Source organism: Delphinus delphis, chromosome 1, assembly GCF_949987515.2.
Source record: "Delphinus delphis chromosome 1, mDelDel1.2, whole genome shotgun sequence".
NCBI classification, from domain to species: domain Eukaryota; kingdom Metazoa; phylum Chordata; class Mammalia; order Artiodactyla; family Delphinidae; genus Delphinus; species Delphinus delphis.
Window position 1 is genome coordinate 53,206,503 of NC_082683.1, and position 17,334 is coordinate 53,223,836.

At 37.0% G+C, this 17,334-nt stretch overlaps 1 protein-coding gene across 1 annotated transcript in view; it reads left to right on the forward strand.

The window, feature by feature from the left end:
* ATG4C (autophagy related 4C cysteine peptidase) overlaps positions 1-17,334 on the forward strand; it is a 93,320-nt gene that overhangs the window by 11,847 nt on the left and 64,139 nt on the right. The window contains exon 2 of the mRNA XM_069541125.1: positions 13,534-13,672. Coding sequence (XP_069397226.1) covers positions 13,597-13,672 — 76 coding nt within the window. The 5' untranslated portion in view covers positions 13,534-13,596. The remainder of the gene's footprint in view (positions 1-13,533; positions 13,673-17,334) is intronic.

Here is a 17,334-nt window from a genome sequence, read left to right on the forward strand (position 1 = left end):
GTCTTACCCCTGGGTTCTTCATGACATTTTTTTTTCTTCTTAAATTCCATATATATGTGTTAGCATATGGTACTTGTCGTTTTCTTTCTGACTTACTTCACTCTGTATGACAGACTCTATCTAGGTCTATCCACCTCATTACAAATAGCTCAATTTCGTTTCTTTTTATGGCTGAGTAATATTCCATTGTATATATGTGCCACATCTTCTTTATCCATTCATCCGATGATGGGAACTTAGATTGTTTCCATCTCCGGGCTATTGTAAATAGAGCTGCAATGAACATTTTGGTACATGACTCTTTGAATTTTGGTTTTCTCAGGGTATATGCCCAGTATTGGGATTGCTGGGTCATATGGTAGTTCTATTTGTAGTTTTTTAAGGAACCTCCATACTGTTCTCCATAGTGGCTGAACCAATTCACATTCCCACCAGCAGTGCAAGAGTGTTCCCTTTTCTCCACACCCTCTCCAGCATTTATTGTTTCTAGATTTTTTGATGATGGCCATGCTGACTGGTGTGAGGTGGTATCTCATTGTAGTTTTGATTTGCATTTCTCTAATGATTAATGATGTTGAGCATCTTTTCATGTGTTTGTTGGCAGTCTGTATATCTTCTTTGGAGAAATGTCTATTTAGGTCTTCTGCCCATTTTTGGATTGGGTTTTTTGTTTTTTTTAATATTGAGCTGCATGAGCTGCTTGTATATTTTGGATATTAGTCCTTTGTCCGTTGCTTTGTTTGCAAATACTTTCTCCCATTCTGAGGGTTGTCTTTTCATCTTGTTTATGGTTTCCTTTGCTATGCAAAAGCTTCTAAGTTTCATTAGGTCACGTTTGTTTATTTTTGTTTTTATTGTCCTATAGATTTTGGATTGTCGTGTTTTTGTTTCCATTTGTCTCCAGGTATTTTTTGATTTTTTCAGTGACCTCAAAATCATGCTAGTAAACATTGGTTGTTTACTAGCAAATTGCTTAGCTTCCATGTGTTTGTGCTTTTTTGCAGTATTGTTCTTGTAGTTGATTTCTAGTCTCATAGCATTCTGGTCAGAAAGGATTCATGATATAATTTGGATTTTATTAAATTTACTGAGACTTGTTTTGTGGCCTAGCGTTTGATTTATCCTGGAGAAAGTTCCATGTGCATTTGTAAAGAATGTGTATTTGGCTGTTTTTGAATGGTATGTTCTCTATATATCTTTGAAATGCGTTTGATCTAATGTGTCATTTATACCTCTTTTTCCAAATTGATTTTCTGTCTGGATGATTTTCAGTTCATGTAAGTAGGGTGTTAAAGTTCCATACTATTGATGTTATTGTGTTACTGTCAGTTTCTTCATGTCTGTTAATATTTGCTTTATGTATGTAGGTGCTCATATGTTGTGTGCTTATATATTTAAAACAGTTATATCTACTTCTTGGACTGATTCCTTGATCATTATGCAAGCTCCTTCTTTGTCTCTTGTTATAGTCTTTGTTAAAGTCTATTTTGTTTGATATAAGTGTTGCTATCCTGGCTTTCATGTCCATTTACATAGAATACCTTTTTCCATCCCCTCACTTTCAGTCTGTGTCTTTAGATCTGAAGTGAGTTTCATGTACGCTGCGTATGTATGGGTCTTGTTTTTGTATCCATTCAGCCACTCTCTGCCCTTGTTTGGAGTATTTAGTCCATTTACATTTAAAGTAATTATTGATAGCTATGTAATTTTTGCCATTCTATTACCTGTTTTGGGTTGTTTGTGTAGTTCTTTTTGTTCCTTTCTTCTTCTTTTGCTCTTTTCCCTTGTAATTTGATGACTAGCTTTACTGTTGTATTTGGATACCTTTTTTCTTTTCTTTTTTTTCTCTGTGTATCTATTGTAGTTTTTTGCTTGGTTATTACCATGAGGTTTATATATAGCAATCTCTATATATTTATATGATTGTTGTAAGTTGCTGATTTCTTAAGTTCAAACACATTTTAACAACCCTGCATTTTTTCTCCTCCCACCACGTTTATTGTTTTTGACATCATATTTTACATCTTTTTGTTTTGTATATCCCTAACTAGTTATTGTGGATGTAGGTGGTTTTACTACTTTTGTCTTTTAACCTTCCTACTAACTTTGTACTTGGTTGGTTTACTACCTTTATTGTATATTTGCCTTTACCAATGAGGCTTTCCTTTTGTAATTTTTATGTTTCTAGTTGTGGCCTTTCTTTTTCATTTAGAGAAGTCCCTTTAACAATTCCTGTAAAGCTGGTTGGTCGAGCTGAGCTCTTTTGGCTTTTGCTTGTCTGTGAATCTTGATCTCTCCATCAAATCTGAGTGAAAGCCTTGCTGGGTAGAGTCTTCTTGGTTGTAGGTTTTTCCCTTTCATTACTTTAAATGTATTATGCCACTCCCTTTTGGCCTGCTGAGTTTCTGCTGAAAAGTCAGCTGATAGCCTAATGGGAGTTCCTTTGTAGATTGTTGCTTCTTCCTTGGCTGTTTTTAATGTTCTCTTTATCTTTAATTTTTGCCAATTTAATTACTATGTGTCTTGTTGTAGTCTTTTTTGGGTTGGTCTCATTTGGGACTCTCTCTGCTTCCTGGACCTGGACGTCTGTGTCTGTTTCGTTTCCCAGTTTAGGCAAGTTTTCAACTATTATGTCTTTCATACATTCTCTGCTTTTTTTCTCTCTCTTCTTCTTCTGGGACCCGTGTAATGTGAATGTGAGTCATTGTGCAGAGGTCTCTTAAACTGTCCTTGTTTCTTTTTATTACTTTTTCTTTTTCCATTCAGGTTTAGTGATTTTCACTACTTTGTTTTCCAGCTCACTGATCCATTGCTTATATCATGCAGTCTTCTGTTGATTTCTTCTGTTGTATTTTTTATTTCAGTTACTGTATTTACCTCTGTTCTTTCTTCTTTGTATTTTCTAACTCTTTGTTACAAACTTCTAACTTCTCTCTCTGTTCATCCAATCTTCTTCTGAGTTCTTTGAACATCTTTATGATCATTACCTTGACCACTTTATTGGTTAGATTGCTAATCTCTGCTTCCTTTAGTTCTTCTAAATTTTATATTGTTACTTTATCTGCAAAATATTTCTCTGTTTTCTCATTTTGCCTAATTTGCTATTTTTATTTTTATGTACTTGGTAGGTTGGTTATGTTTCCAGCCTTGGAGAAGTGGCCTTGTATAGGAGACATCCTATGCGTCCCAGCAGTGCACTCCCCTGTAGTTACCAGAGCTATATGGTCTAAGGGTGCTTCCTTTGTGGGCTGCATGGGTCCTTCTGTTGTGGTGAGCTGGCTACTGTGGTTGGTCTGGTAGGCATGACTGGTCCCCAGTCTGTTTCTTTGTCAGGCCTTGTCTTGTGCAGAGGCTGTTGGCTGCTGGTTGGTGGGGCTGGGTCATGAGGCACCTGACTGCAGAGCCCCAGAGGGTCCTGGGGCTAGCGCTGTCCCACTGGTGGGTGGGAACTGGGTTCTGGTGTGGGGCTGGGGCGTCCTGGATCTATTATCAGCCTACTGGTGGTCAGGTCCATTTTCTGGCATGGCTGGCTGCAGGGTCTGGGGTGTCCCAAACCTGATTTTTTACCCACTTGTGTGTTGGGCCAGATCCTGGGGAGGCTGGCTGAGGGGCCCAGGATATCCTAGAGCTGGTGTTGGCTTGCTGGTTGGCAGGGCCAGGACCCAGTGTGTCCTGTGGGTGGTGTTTTTCTGCTGGTTGGTGGGCTGTGTCCTGACATGACAGGCTGTGGGGCTATGGTGGTCCTGGGTCTGGTGTCTGCCCTCTGATGGGTGGGTCCGTAGCCCATGGGATTCTGGTGCTGTTGCCCACCCACTAGTGTCTGAGGTCCTGGGGCTAGTGCCAGCCCACTGGTTGGTAGAGCTGAATCCTGGAATATCTGGCTGTAGAGCCTGGGGATTATAGAGCTGGTAGCAGCCTGTTGGTGTGGGGGGCGGGGCGAGGCCCAGATGGTCCTGGGGCTAATGCCTGCTCATTGGTGGGTGAAGCTGGGTCTCAGAGTCTTTGGTTATAGGGCCCTGGGGGTCCTGGAGTTGAGGTGGTGGTACACTCGTGGGTAAGGCCTGGGCCCAGGGAGTTCTGGGGCTGGTGACTGCCCACTGGTGGGTGGGGCCAGGCCCTGGGTTCTCTGGCTGCAAGGCCTGGCAGTTCTGAGGTTAGTGCTGGTGCACTGGTATGTGGGGCCAGGTCCTGGGCCCTCTTCTATACAGCGCAGGTCCTATGGCAGCTGTGGGCTCAGGGGAGGGGGGTCTTAAGGTAGCTGGCCTGCTGGTGTGTGAGCCTGTGTCTCTGCCTAGCTAGTTGCATGGCCTTTAGGAATCACATTACAGGTGGTGACATGCTGGTGGGAGGGGCTTGGTTCCAGAGATAATAAGCGAGAGGGAGGAGTCCAAAATGGTACTTGACAGCACTGGGGTCCTCGCGGTAGAACAAGCTCCCCAAAATGGCTGCTGCCAGTGTGTATGTCCCCAGGGTGAGCTCCACTTGCCTCCTGCCTCTCTGCCAAGACCAGCAGGTAGGTCTGACCCAGACTCCTTTGAAATTACTGCTTTTGCTCTGGATCCCAGAGAGTGTGAGGTTTTGAGTACGTCCTTTAAGAGTGGGGTCTCTATTTTGCACAGTCCTCTTCCTCTCCCGAAAGTAAGCCCCACTGGTTTTCCAAGCCAAATCTTTTTGGGGGCTTGTTTTCCTGGTGCAGGACCCCTGGGCTGGGGACCCCAGTGTGGGGCTTGGACCCCCTTGCTCCTTGGGGAGAAACCTCTACAACTGTAATTATCATTTTGTTCGTGAGTCACCCACCTTGGGGAATGGGTCTTTACTAAGTCTCTGCCCCTCCTATCCGTCTTCTATGTTTACTTCTTTATACCTTTAGTTGTAGAAGATCTTTTCTGTTGGTCTTCCGGTCTATAATCAATAGTTGCTCTGTAAATATTTGTAATTTTTGTATGCCTGTGGGAGGAGGTGAGCTCAGGGTCTTCCTACTCCACTAAAGAGGTGCACCCAGATGCATCTTCTATGCATTGCTGAATTTGATTTACTAATATTTAGTTGAGGATTTTGCAGCTATGTTGATGAGAAATACTGGTCAGTAGTTTTCTTTTCTTGTAATGTCTTTGGTTTTGGTATTGGGGTAATGCTGACTTCATAGAATGAGTTTGGAAGTATTCCCTCTGCTTCTATCTTCTGGAAGAAATTGTAGAGAATGGACATAACTTCTTTCTTAAATGTATGGTAGAACTCAGTGACGCCATCTGGGCTTGATGCTTTGTGTTTTAAAGGTTATGAATTATTGATTCACTTTTAAAAATAGATACAGCCCTATTCAGATTGTCTGTCTTCTTGTGTGACTTTTGGCAGACTATCTTTCAAGGATTTGGTCCATTTCACCTGGGTTATCAAATTTGTGAGCATAGAGTTGTTCATAATATTTCTTATTGTTATTTCCATGGGAGCTGTGCTGATGCCTTCTCTCTCATTTCTGGTATTAGTAATTTGCGTCTTCTCTCTTTTTTCTCTCTTTTTTCTTCTCTCTTTCTTCTCTCTTTTTTCTCTCTTTTCTCTCTTTTTTTAGTTAGCCTGGCTAGAGGCTTATAGGTTTTATTGATCTTTTCAAAGAAGCAGGTTTTGGTTTCATTGATTGGTTTCATTCAATCTCTATTGATTTTTTTTTCTGCCCTAATTTTTATTATTTCCTTTTTTCTGCTTACTTTAGATTTAATTTGCTCTTATTTTTCTGGTTTTCTAAGGTGGAAGCTTATGTTATTAATTTTATATTTCTTTTCTAATATATGCATTCAGTGCTATAAATTTCCCTGTAGCCATGCGTTTGTTGCATCCCACAAATTTTGATACTACTTTTTCATTTTCATTTAATTCAAAATACTTTTCAGTTTCCCTTCTTTGACCCATGAGATTTGAGATTTCTTCTTTGACCCATGAGAGGTATGTTGTTTAAGCTCCAAGTATTTTGGGATTTTTAGGCTATCTTTTCATTTTTGATTTCCAGTTCAACTCCACCATGGTAAGAGCAAACATTGTATGATTTTGATCCTTTTAAATTTGTTAAGGGGTGTTTTATGGCCCAGAATGTGGTCTGTTTTGGTGAATATTCTGTGTGAACCTGAGAAGAATGTGTAATCTGCTGTTGTTAGGTGATGTAGTCTGTAGCTGTCTAGTCTGTAGCTGTTTCCCTCCCCCCACCCCCCCACAGAGGCCCCTTGGAGGGATAGTCTGTAGTTGTTGATTGATGCTGCTTTTGAGCTCAATTATGTCATTACTGATTTTCTGCCTGCTGAATGTGTCCATTTCTCATAGAGAGGTGTTAAAGACTCCAGTTATAACGGTGGATTATTCTATTTCTTCTTACAGTTTTGCCTCACATATTTTGATGCTCTCTGGATATCTTTTTTTAAAACTTTTTATGGATATTTCTTTATTGTGATAAATATAGGTCATAATATGTATCATCAACAGATATTTGTGTCTGCTAGCACTCCTGTATGCTAGGTGTGAGGATATAGTAGTGAACAAGACACATTCTCTGCCCTCAAGGAGTTTATTATCTGAGAAATAATTTTGTAAAATGCTTGTTACCTCAGGCTTGCCAATATCTCTTGTGAATATGAAAAATATATTAAATTCCTTTAATGTGCATTACTTTGATCTAGTAAGGTTGAAGATATTTTCATATGTTTATTGGTCCTTTTCTTTCGGAATGCTTGTCTTTTTTTTTTTCCTTTTTTTGTGATTGATTTTTAAGAGCTCTTTATATATTATGGACATTAAAGCTTTGTCTATGCAATATGAATTGGATTTTTTTCTTAATTTATGAATTGCAAGTCAACCTTGTTAATGCTTTCTTTTTCTTCTTCCTGTACAGAAGTTTTCTTTTTTATGTGATTACATTTTCCTTTCTGATTTCTAGTATTGCATACCGTGCTTAGAAAGGTCTTTTCTACAAGACTGTTAAAAATATTTAAATCAATACTTCCCTGCAGTATGTGCAAACATGCCATGTGCTTGCATTTGCATTTAATTCTGTGATCAGTCTAGAATTCATAATGTGTGAGGTAGCTTTATTTTTAAACTGGCTAGCTTATTATTCCAGTACTATTTACTAAATCAGCTATCTTTTCTCACTGATGTGAAATATCTCTTGTATCAGTCACTAAATTCTCAAATATATTTGGATTTATTTCTGTACTCCCTGTTATGTTTTACTCAGTGTCATCCTTTGCTAATAAGATCAATAAATTTAAGTATTAACTTAATTACTGTAGTTTTATAATGTGTTTTAATATGCAGTAAGGAAAATCCTTTCCTCATTAGGAATTTTTGGTTCCTTTTTAAAGTGTTTTAGTTTATAGTACTTTCTAATATGGTTCGAGGGATCACCTTTCAAAATCGTCTCTGCTCTAAAAAGTTAGGATTTTTAGAAACAGCCATTTAAATTTTTGTTATGGAAATAAAGTGGGTTTCTGTCTTTATAGAAGATTAGAATTCAATTTTAGTTATATGGAAAGTAACTATACTGAATTGTTAAACTAATAACAGCTTAGTTAATTTGACCTTATGATAATAATTTTATTCTTTTCACGTACTCTATATAACAATGACAATAAATGAATTCTTATAAAATAGTTGAGATGTTCCAAAAACATTTCAAATGTTTCAAGTTTGGGGTAAATTACTCTGAGTAAATAGTCTATAAGTGGCAGGAGTTTGAAGTAAAAATAACAGTAAAAGAATAATTTAACAATTTATTGCACTCTGAGTTCCTTGAGGTTAGTATATTTGTCTCATTAATTTCTGTATCTGTCACAGCATCTTACCTTGGTTATTTATTTATTTATTTATTTATTTAGGAGTCTTTATCTAATATACAGACTTCCCCCATAGAAAATGTCTCATTTTGTCTTCATTTTCCCCCAGCACACTTGAAAGGCATGTTGACTTTCACACTGTTGCTAAGGACTGTCCAGAGTGTTCCTGGTAGCTGGTATTGGGAACCCTTTGAACCAAGGTCCTCCCTGTGGCCTACTTTCTTTCTGACTTAGAAAGAAAATACATGCATGTACATTGTCTTATTTTTATTTTTTAATTTATTCATTTTTATTGAAGTATAGTTGATTTACAATGTTGTGTTATTTCAAGTTTACAGCAAAGTGATTCAGTTATACATACATACATAGGTCTATTTTTTCAGATTCTTTTCTCTTATAGGTTATTACAAAATATTGAGTATAGTTCTCTGTGCTATATAGTAGGTCCTTGTTGGTTATTTTTTATAGAGTGGTGTGTATATGTTAATCCCAAACTCCTAATTTATCCCTCCCCTGCCCCTTTCCTCTTTGGTAACCATAAGTTTGTTTTCTTTGTCTGTGGGTCTGTTTCTGTTCTTTCTTTTTTTTTTTTTAAATAAATTTATTTATTTTTGGCTGTGTTGGGTGTTTGTTGCTGCCTGCAGGCTTTCTCTAGTTGTGGCGAGCGGGGGCTACTCTTGGTTGCAGTGCATGGGCTTCTCATTGTGGTGGCTTCTCTTGTTGCAGAGCACAGGCTCTAGGTGCGCAGGCTTCAGTAGTTGTGGCACATGGACTCAGTAGTTGTGGCTCACGGGCTTAGTAGTTGTGGCGCACAGGCTCAGTAGTTGTGGCACACAGGCTTAGTTGCTCCGCAGCATGTGGGATCTTCCCGGACCAGGGCTCGAACCCGTATCCCCTGAATTGGCAGGTGGATTCTTAACCACTGCACCACCAGGGAAGCCCTGTTTCTGTTCTTTATGTAAGTTCATTTGTATCATTTTTGTTTACATTGCACATATAAGCGATATCATATGATGTTTGTCTTGTTTCACTTCATATGATAATCTCTAGGTCCATCTATGTTGCTGCAAATGGCATTATTTCATTCTTTTTTATGGCTGAGTAATATTCCATTGTATATATGTATCACATCTTTACCCATTTATCTGTTGATGGACATTTAGGTTGCTTCCATATCTTGGCTATTGTAAATAGTGCTGCAGTGAACATTAGGGTGAATGTATCTTTCGAATTAGTTTTGTCCCTATATATGCCCAGGAGTGGTATTGCAGAGTCATATGGTAGTTCTATTTTTGTTTTTTTAAAGAACCTCCAGTCTCTTCAGTAAGTGGTGCTGGGAAAACTGGACAGCTACATGTAAAAGAATGAAATTAGAACACTCTCTAACACCACACACAAAAATAAACTCAAAATGGATTAAAGACCTAAATGTAAGACCGGATGCTATAAAACTCCTAGAGGAAAACACAGGCAGAGGGACTTCCCTGGTGGCACAGTGGTTAAGAATCTGCCTGCCAATGCAGGGGACACAGATTTGATCTTTCCAGGTCTGGGAAGATCCCACATGCTGTGGAGCAACTAAACCCGTGTGCCACAACTACCGAGCCTGCGCTCTAGGGCCTGTAAGGCACAACTACTGAGCCCGCGTGCCACAACTACTGAAGTCTGCACGCTCTAGGGCCTGTGTGCTGCAACTACTGAAACCCGTGTGCCTAGAGCCCATGTTCTGCAACAAGAGAAGCCAGTACGATGAGATGTCCGTGCACCACAAGGAAGAGTAGCCCCCACTTGCCACAACTAGAGAAAGCCCACGTGCAGCAACAAAAACCCAATGAAGCCAAAAAATAAAATAAAACAAAACAAAACAAAAAAACCCCCCAAAACATAGGCAGAACACTTTTTGACATAAATTGCAATATCTTTTTGGATTTGTCTCCTAGAGTAATGGAGATAAAAACAAAAAGAAACAAATGGGATCTAATTAAATCAAAGTATATGCACAGCAAAGGAAACCATAAACAAAATGAAAAAACAACCTACAGATTGGGAGAAAATATTTGCAAATTATGTGACTGACAAGGGATTAATCTCTAAAATATACAAATAGCTCATACAGCTCAATATAAGAAAAACAAATAACCCAATCAAAAAATGGGCAGAAAACCTAAATAGATATTTTTGTAAAGAAGACATACAGATAGCCAAAAGGCACATGAAAAGATGTTTGACATTGCTAATTATTAGAGAAATGCAAATCAAAACTGCGAGGTATCACCTCGCACTGGTTAGAATGGCCATCGTCCAAAAGTCTACCAACGTTAAACACTGGAGAGGGTGTGGAGAAGAATGGACCCTCCTGCACTGTTGGTGGGAATGTAAATTGGTGCAGCCACATGGAGAACAGTATGGAAGTTCCTTACATTCTCTTATTTTAAACATTTTGTATTTAGAAGATTCATGGTTGGTGGCTTTTTAAAAATAAACTTTATATATGTTTTTTAATATTCATTCATTTGGCTGTGCTTCATCTTAGTTGTGGCACATGGGATCTTCATTGTGGCATTCGGGATCTTTTTAGTTGTGGCATGTGGGATATTTAGTTCCGTCATGTGGGCTCTTAGTTGCAGCATGCGGGATCTAGTTCCCTGACCAGGGATAGAACCAGGGCCCCCTGCATTGGGAGCTCGGAGTCTTAACCACTGGACCACCAGGGAAGTCCCTAAAAATAAACTTTTTAAATTCTAAAAATTACGTGTGTTCTTTGTATAAGATTTGGAAAAGGTGAGCAATAGTGATAAAAAAAAAGTAGCCATACGCAATTTGTCAGGGAAACTATTGTTAGCAATTTGGTATACTTTTTTTTACTCCTTCACCTCCCCCTCAGCCCCCAGATAGTATTGTGTAGTACATAAAGTTTTAGATTTTGCATAGTGTTTCCCCATTTTCACAGACTCTTTGTAAGCATTTTTAATGGGTATATAACCCATCATGTGGATGCAGTATATATAATCACACATTTTATAAACTTTTCTCCTTCTTGCTTTTCCAAATTTTGTTAAATAATGCACTTTTGGGAGGAAATTTTTTTCTTTATTCTAGTTGTCAGTTAAAGAATTCTAATTACAGCAGGTAAGACTACTGCTTATTTTTCATAATTTATCAGTTCACTGATTCATTTAATAAACATTTTGAGAAACAATTGTGTGCCAGGCAGAACTTAAGGACATTTGAAAAGTTTACTGTCTGGTGTAAGAGGCAGGTAAGAAGCAAGTTATTACAATACAGTGTGATGAGTGCTGTGATAGAGGAAGACATAGGCTCCTAAGGAGCTAAGAAGAGGGACTTCTGTCTTAGTTTGAGGTTGGGAGGAGGGTAAAAATTTTACTAATCTTACCAGAGGAGGAGAAACTTAAGCTGGGTCTTAGGGACTCATGATAATAAGACAGTCAAAAAGTGAGGGTGAGCAGGAAGGCATTGTAGGTGGAGGGAAGAGCACATGCAAAGGCATGGAGGTATTAGCATGTCAAGTTTAGGAAGCTTTAATATTAATATTAAAAATGGCTTTAGTATATAGTGCATGTGAGGGAGTGGCAAGAGAGAAAGCTGAGTAAGTGGGCAGATGTGATTTCATGAAGGACTTTGAATATCATCCTCAAGGCTGGGGTGCCATCATGGATGAGGCAGAATCCTTGAGAAACATGTTTATAGCTCTAACTCTTCATTTGTATATCAACAATTCTCAAATTAATAGCTCTCACCCAAACCTCACCTTTGAGCTCCAGAGCTATATATCCAACTGCCTTGTTGCCCTCTCTAGAATGTCTAGAATGTAAGCATCATGAAAGCAAGTATTTTACTCCCTTTGCCCTAAGCTATATCTGCACTACCTAGAACAGTGCCTGGCAATAATTTATCGAGTGATTAAATAAAAATGAGTGATTCCCTACTATATCTCAGAGCCATCTCAAACTCCACATAAATCCAATTCATGATCTTCTCCCTCTAACCTGCCCTTCTCCTAATGTTCCCTATTTTTTAAAATAATTTTTTAAAAAATTTTATTTAGTTTTGGCTGTGTTGGGTCTTCTTTGCTGCACACGGGCTTTCTCTAGTTGTGGTGAGCGGGGGCTATTGTTCGTTGCAGTGTGCAGGCTTCTCATTGCCATGGCTTCTCTTGTTGTGGAGCACAGGCTCTAGGTGCGTGGGCTTTAGTAGTTGTGGAACATGGGCTCAGTAGTTGTGGCTTCTGGGCTCTAGAGTGCAGGCTCAGTAGTTGTGGCACATGGGCTTAGTTGCTCCGCGGCATGTGGGATCTCCCTGGACCAGGGATTGAACCGTGTCCCCGGCTTTGGCAGGCGGATTCTTAACCACTGAGCCACCAGGGAAGTCCCCCTAATTTAATGTTCCCTATTTAAGTGATTGGCACCAACTATTTAATTTCACAAGCCAGAAACCTGGGTGTATCTTTGACATATTCCTCTTTCTCACCTTTCACATCCATTTTCTCACCGAGACCTAATGATTTCTTGACGTTTCTTCATATGTCCATTTCTCTCCATCTCCACTGCTCTAGTCCAAGCTACCATCTCTCTCCTCATTCTGTACAATAGTAGTAAACTTTCACCCTTTACTCTTGTCCCTTTTCAATCTGTTCTCTGTGTTGGAGTCAAAAAAACCAAACAAACCCACAAAATCTGATTCTGATATTCCTGTTTGGAACCAGTTGCTCTTTGGATAAAGAACAAAACCCTTAACATGGTCTACAAGGCCCTGTGTGCTCTGGCCACTGTCTAACCCAATAGCCACATCTCATGCCACTTTTTTGGATTCTGTTCTTAGTTGCATTGGCTTTTTAAATTCTTCCAGTGAACCATGCTTTCATCTGTCACAGTTATAATGTATAATTAGTAGCTTCTAATACATATTATAAAATGGAATGCCTATTGTCAGAGAAACAAATGTATCAATACCTTTGAGTTGATATTTATAACCCTGAAAGGGTGATGTTCTGTGTAGCATTCTTTTCTTGAAAAGAAAACTGTTTGTGAATTATTTCAAATAAGCTCAAACATTTTCAGTTATAATTTGTTCGTCTTTCAGATTACATATCACGTATCTCAGTTTTCCCTCAAGTAAGTTAAATACTTATAAGCTACATTTATTCTTATTTTAAAGTAAGAAAACATTGTCTTGTAAATTTAAGCCATTTGATTTTTTTAAAAAGTGCTGCAGTAGGAAGCAAGGATGTATTGGAAATATAGGAAATGCCTTAACTGAAAAAAAAAAACTAGGCTTTATATGAAAGTAGTGACTTAATCAATATAAGTGGAAGCCTCCATTCTGAAGATAATTGCCACTTCTTATATGATTTCAAATCACACTCTGATTACAAATGAAACAAGTCTTGAATAGTCTCATCAAAACTGACTTGTGTTACTAAGTTATTGTTCTTAATTGTGAGTGTCTGGGGGAGTTTATTGTTTGGTTTTGTGTGATAATTTTTATTGTTGTATATAAAATATGCAACAATAAAATATATTTTGTAATTAAAATATTTATAGAGTATATTGTATTCTATTCTGTAAAATGAAAAATTGGTTTGCTCATTTCCAATTCAAGTTGTATTTAATCACTTAAGTAACTTTAGCAGATAGTGCACCATATAATACGTACTCATTACTTATTTTTCTTTAACTTCTTTTCTTTATGTCAGAACAAAAGTCTAAACTTACAGAAGAATGCAATCAAGTGATGGCTTTTTCTTTAGAATCTGAATATGGAGGCCACAGGAACAGATGAAGTTGACAAGCTGAAAACTAAATTTATATCTGCTTGGAACAACATGAAATATAGTAAGTATCAAGATTTGAAAATTGTATAAATCCAAAGAAATATTTGAAGACATGTATTATCTTCTGTATTAAGTCACTGACAATTGTTGAGATTCTCTTTGAATGAAATATTTCTGTAAGGAATGTAGATAAGAATACTACCTGAAGAAAGAGCCAAATACCATCATAAACATTACTTAGAAACTCAGGCATATCATGTGGTCCTTTAAAAAAGAAAATTCCAAAGAAGATAGAATTTATTCAGGTGATGATAATACCTCAGGTTTTCAGACTCAGCATCAGGCAACCTCATGTATGAACCAGGAAGCAAGCAAAATAGACCTCTGAACGCACAAAGCAGACCATTTAAAGTTCACATGCTGATGCGTATGACTTTCTTCTAGGAACACACTCAGATCCTTATTTCTATAACTTAGTTACTCTTGATTTGCATACAAATCCAATAAGGATCATATGGTGGTTTTGAAGCCCACTTAAGACTAGAAACAAATTGGAGATGAAAAATCCTTCAAAGATGGAGAAATACTCAGCAGAACCAGTTTCAACCGGAAGAAGTTCATATCCATAAGATAGGAATGATAAAATTTAGTAAAACCCCTTAACAGTGTAAATTCAAGTAAAACACAATTGGCTGTTGGTTCCTGGTTCACTGGAAGTCATGGCCAGCTAGCTATTTAGGCAGTTAAAACTTGATAATAACTTGACATTGTATTTTGAAGATTATAGACATTAATTTTTTGAAAAATTGAGATTTAAATCATATACTACTAAAATTTACCTTTTTAAAGTGTATGATTCAGTGGTTTTTAGTACACTCACAGGAATGTACAACCATCATCACTATCTAATTCCAGAACATTTTCATCACCCCCAAAGGCTACCTTGTACCCATTAGCAACTACTCCCTATTCCTCCCCACCTCTCTCCAATCCCTGGCATCCACTAGTCTACTTTTTGCCTCTCTGGATTTGCCTATTCTGGACATTTCATATAAATGGTATCATATAACTTGTGGCCTTTTGTTTTTGACTCCTTTCACTTGACATAACGTTTTGAAAGTTAATTCATGTTGTAGCCTGTATATATCAGTACTTCATTCTCTTATACGGCTGAATAATATTTCATTGTATGGATATATCACATTTTCTTTACCCACTCATTAGTTGATAGATGTTTGGGTGGTTTCCACTTTTTGGCTATATGAATAATGCTGCTGTTAATATTGTATACAAGTTTTTGTGTAAACATATGTTTTCAGTTCTCTTGAGTATATACCTAGGAGTAGAATTGCTGGATCATATGTTTACCCTAAGTTTAACTTTTTAAGGAACTACTAAACTGTTTTCCAAACTGTTTGCACCATTATACATTCCTACCAGAAATGTTTGAGGGTTTGAATTTCTCCACATCGTCAGCAATACTTGTTAATATCTATCTTTTTAATTAGACCCATTCTAGGGAGTGTGAAGTATCTCACTGTGAGTTTGATTTGCATTTCCCTGATGAACATATGAAGTTAATCTTCTTTTTATGTATTTATTAGTAATTTGTATATATTCTTTCAAGAAATGTCCATTCAAATCTTTTGCATGTTTTAAAATTGGGTTGTCTTTTTATTATCGAGTTGTAAGAGTTCTTTATATATTCTAGATAAAAATCCCTCAGCAGGTACATGATTTGCAAATATTTTCTCCCATTCTTGGATTGTCTTTTCACTTTCTTCATAGTGTCCATTGAAGCATAAAACTTTTACTTTTTGATGAGGTCCAGTTTACCTATTTTTTTTCCCTTTGTTGCTTGTGCTTTTGATGTTGTATTTACGAAACTGTTGCTTAAATCAAGGTCATGAAGATTTGCACCTATTCTTTAAAGAGTTTTTATCTTTTTAGCTCTTATATTTAGGTCTTTGATCCATTTCAGGTTAATTTTTGCATATGATGTGAGGTAGAGGTTCCACGTTATTCTTTGTATGTGGCTATCTGGTCTCAGCACCATTTGTTTAAAAGAATATTCTTTTTCCATTGACTGGTCTTGCCACAGTTATCCGAAATCAGTTGACCATAGATGTAAGGATTGATTTCTGGACTCTCAATTCTATTCCATTAATCTGTATGTTTGTTCTTATGCTAGTAGAACATTCTCTTGATTACTTTAGCTGTTTGTAAAATTTGAAATTGGAAAGTATGATTCCTCCAACTTTGTTCTTCTTTTCCAAGATTGTTTGACTGTTCTGGATTCCATGCATTTTCCATATGAATTTTTGATCCTCTTATCAATTTCTGCGAGAAATCCAGCTGGGATTTTTATATAGATTTTAGTGAAATCTGTAGATCAATTTTTAGAGTATTGGCATATTAACAGAGTATTGCCATATTAAGTCTTCCAATCCATGGACATGGGATGTCTTTCCATTTATTTAGGTCTTTAATTTCTTTCAATGATGTTTTGTAGTTTTCTGTGTGCAAGTCTTGGCACTTCTTTTGTTAAAGTTATTCCTAAGTATTTTATTCTTTTCAATGCTATTTTAAAATGAATTTTCTTCATTTCATTTAGACTCTTCATTGCTAGTATATAGAAATACAATTGATTTTTGTGATTTGATCTTGTATCTTGTAAACTTGATAATCTCTTTTATTCTAATAATTTTTTTGGATTCTTTAGGATTTTCTGTGTGTAAATCATGTCATCTGCAAACAGAGGCTTATGTTCTTTTTCAACCATTTAATCTGATGGATAGGTTATGTGGTGAAGATTTCATTTATAAGGTCTGAACATTGTCATACAGGTACTCAACACATTTCAGTAGTGACCTAGGAATTGTTATTTAACCTATTATTTACATATGTGTAGCTTTCCCTATCTAGATATTTAAGTGGACATCATAAGATTATGGTAATCCCTAATCTCTGAAGAACAGATTGTTCAGGGTAGCTACATGTTCTAGATAGTTTTAAGTTATAGAGTAGTATTTTAGTTTTATTTTTATTGGTGAAAATTATTCTAAAATGTTGAATGTATTTTCATTGTTTAGAGTCTGTGTAGTATGGATGGTTTAAGAAGGATTAAAATCGATTGAGCACCCACTAGTATGTTGTAGTTTATGTACCTTCTCATTTAAATTTCATCTTTCTGAGTTAGATATCTTTCTGAGATTTAAATCTAATATGTTTCTAAGGTATTCTTTTTTTGCAAATTAGAAAACTGAGATTAGGTGACATATTCAAGGTCATATATCTAGGTAAGTCTTGAAACTTGTATTCAAACCCAGCCTCCCTTGCTCCCTATTCTTGCTGTTCTCTGAATACACTGAACATAATTTAGGAATACTTTTTATCAATGTCAATATTATTATATAAAGATGGAACTAGAAATGGCATAGCATTTAACAAAACTGGACCTTACTTTCTTTTCAAAAATGTTTCATTTTTGCTTCCCCCCCCCCACATTTACATGTCTTTATGAGGTATGTAAACTTGATTTCCTTTTTAAAATATTAAGAAGTAAATCATCCTTCTGGGTGTTTCTGTTCCTCCAGAAAATCATTATTATCTCTACTATTTCTATGCTCTTTGGCTTGTTTGCATCTTTTAAAGCCTGACTTGTGATTTTCAGATTGCTAACTTAATGGACTATCGGTTTTTTGGTAACATTTTGTTTATGGT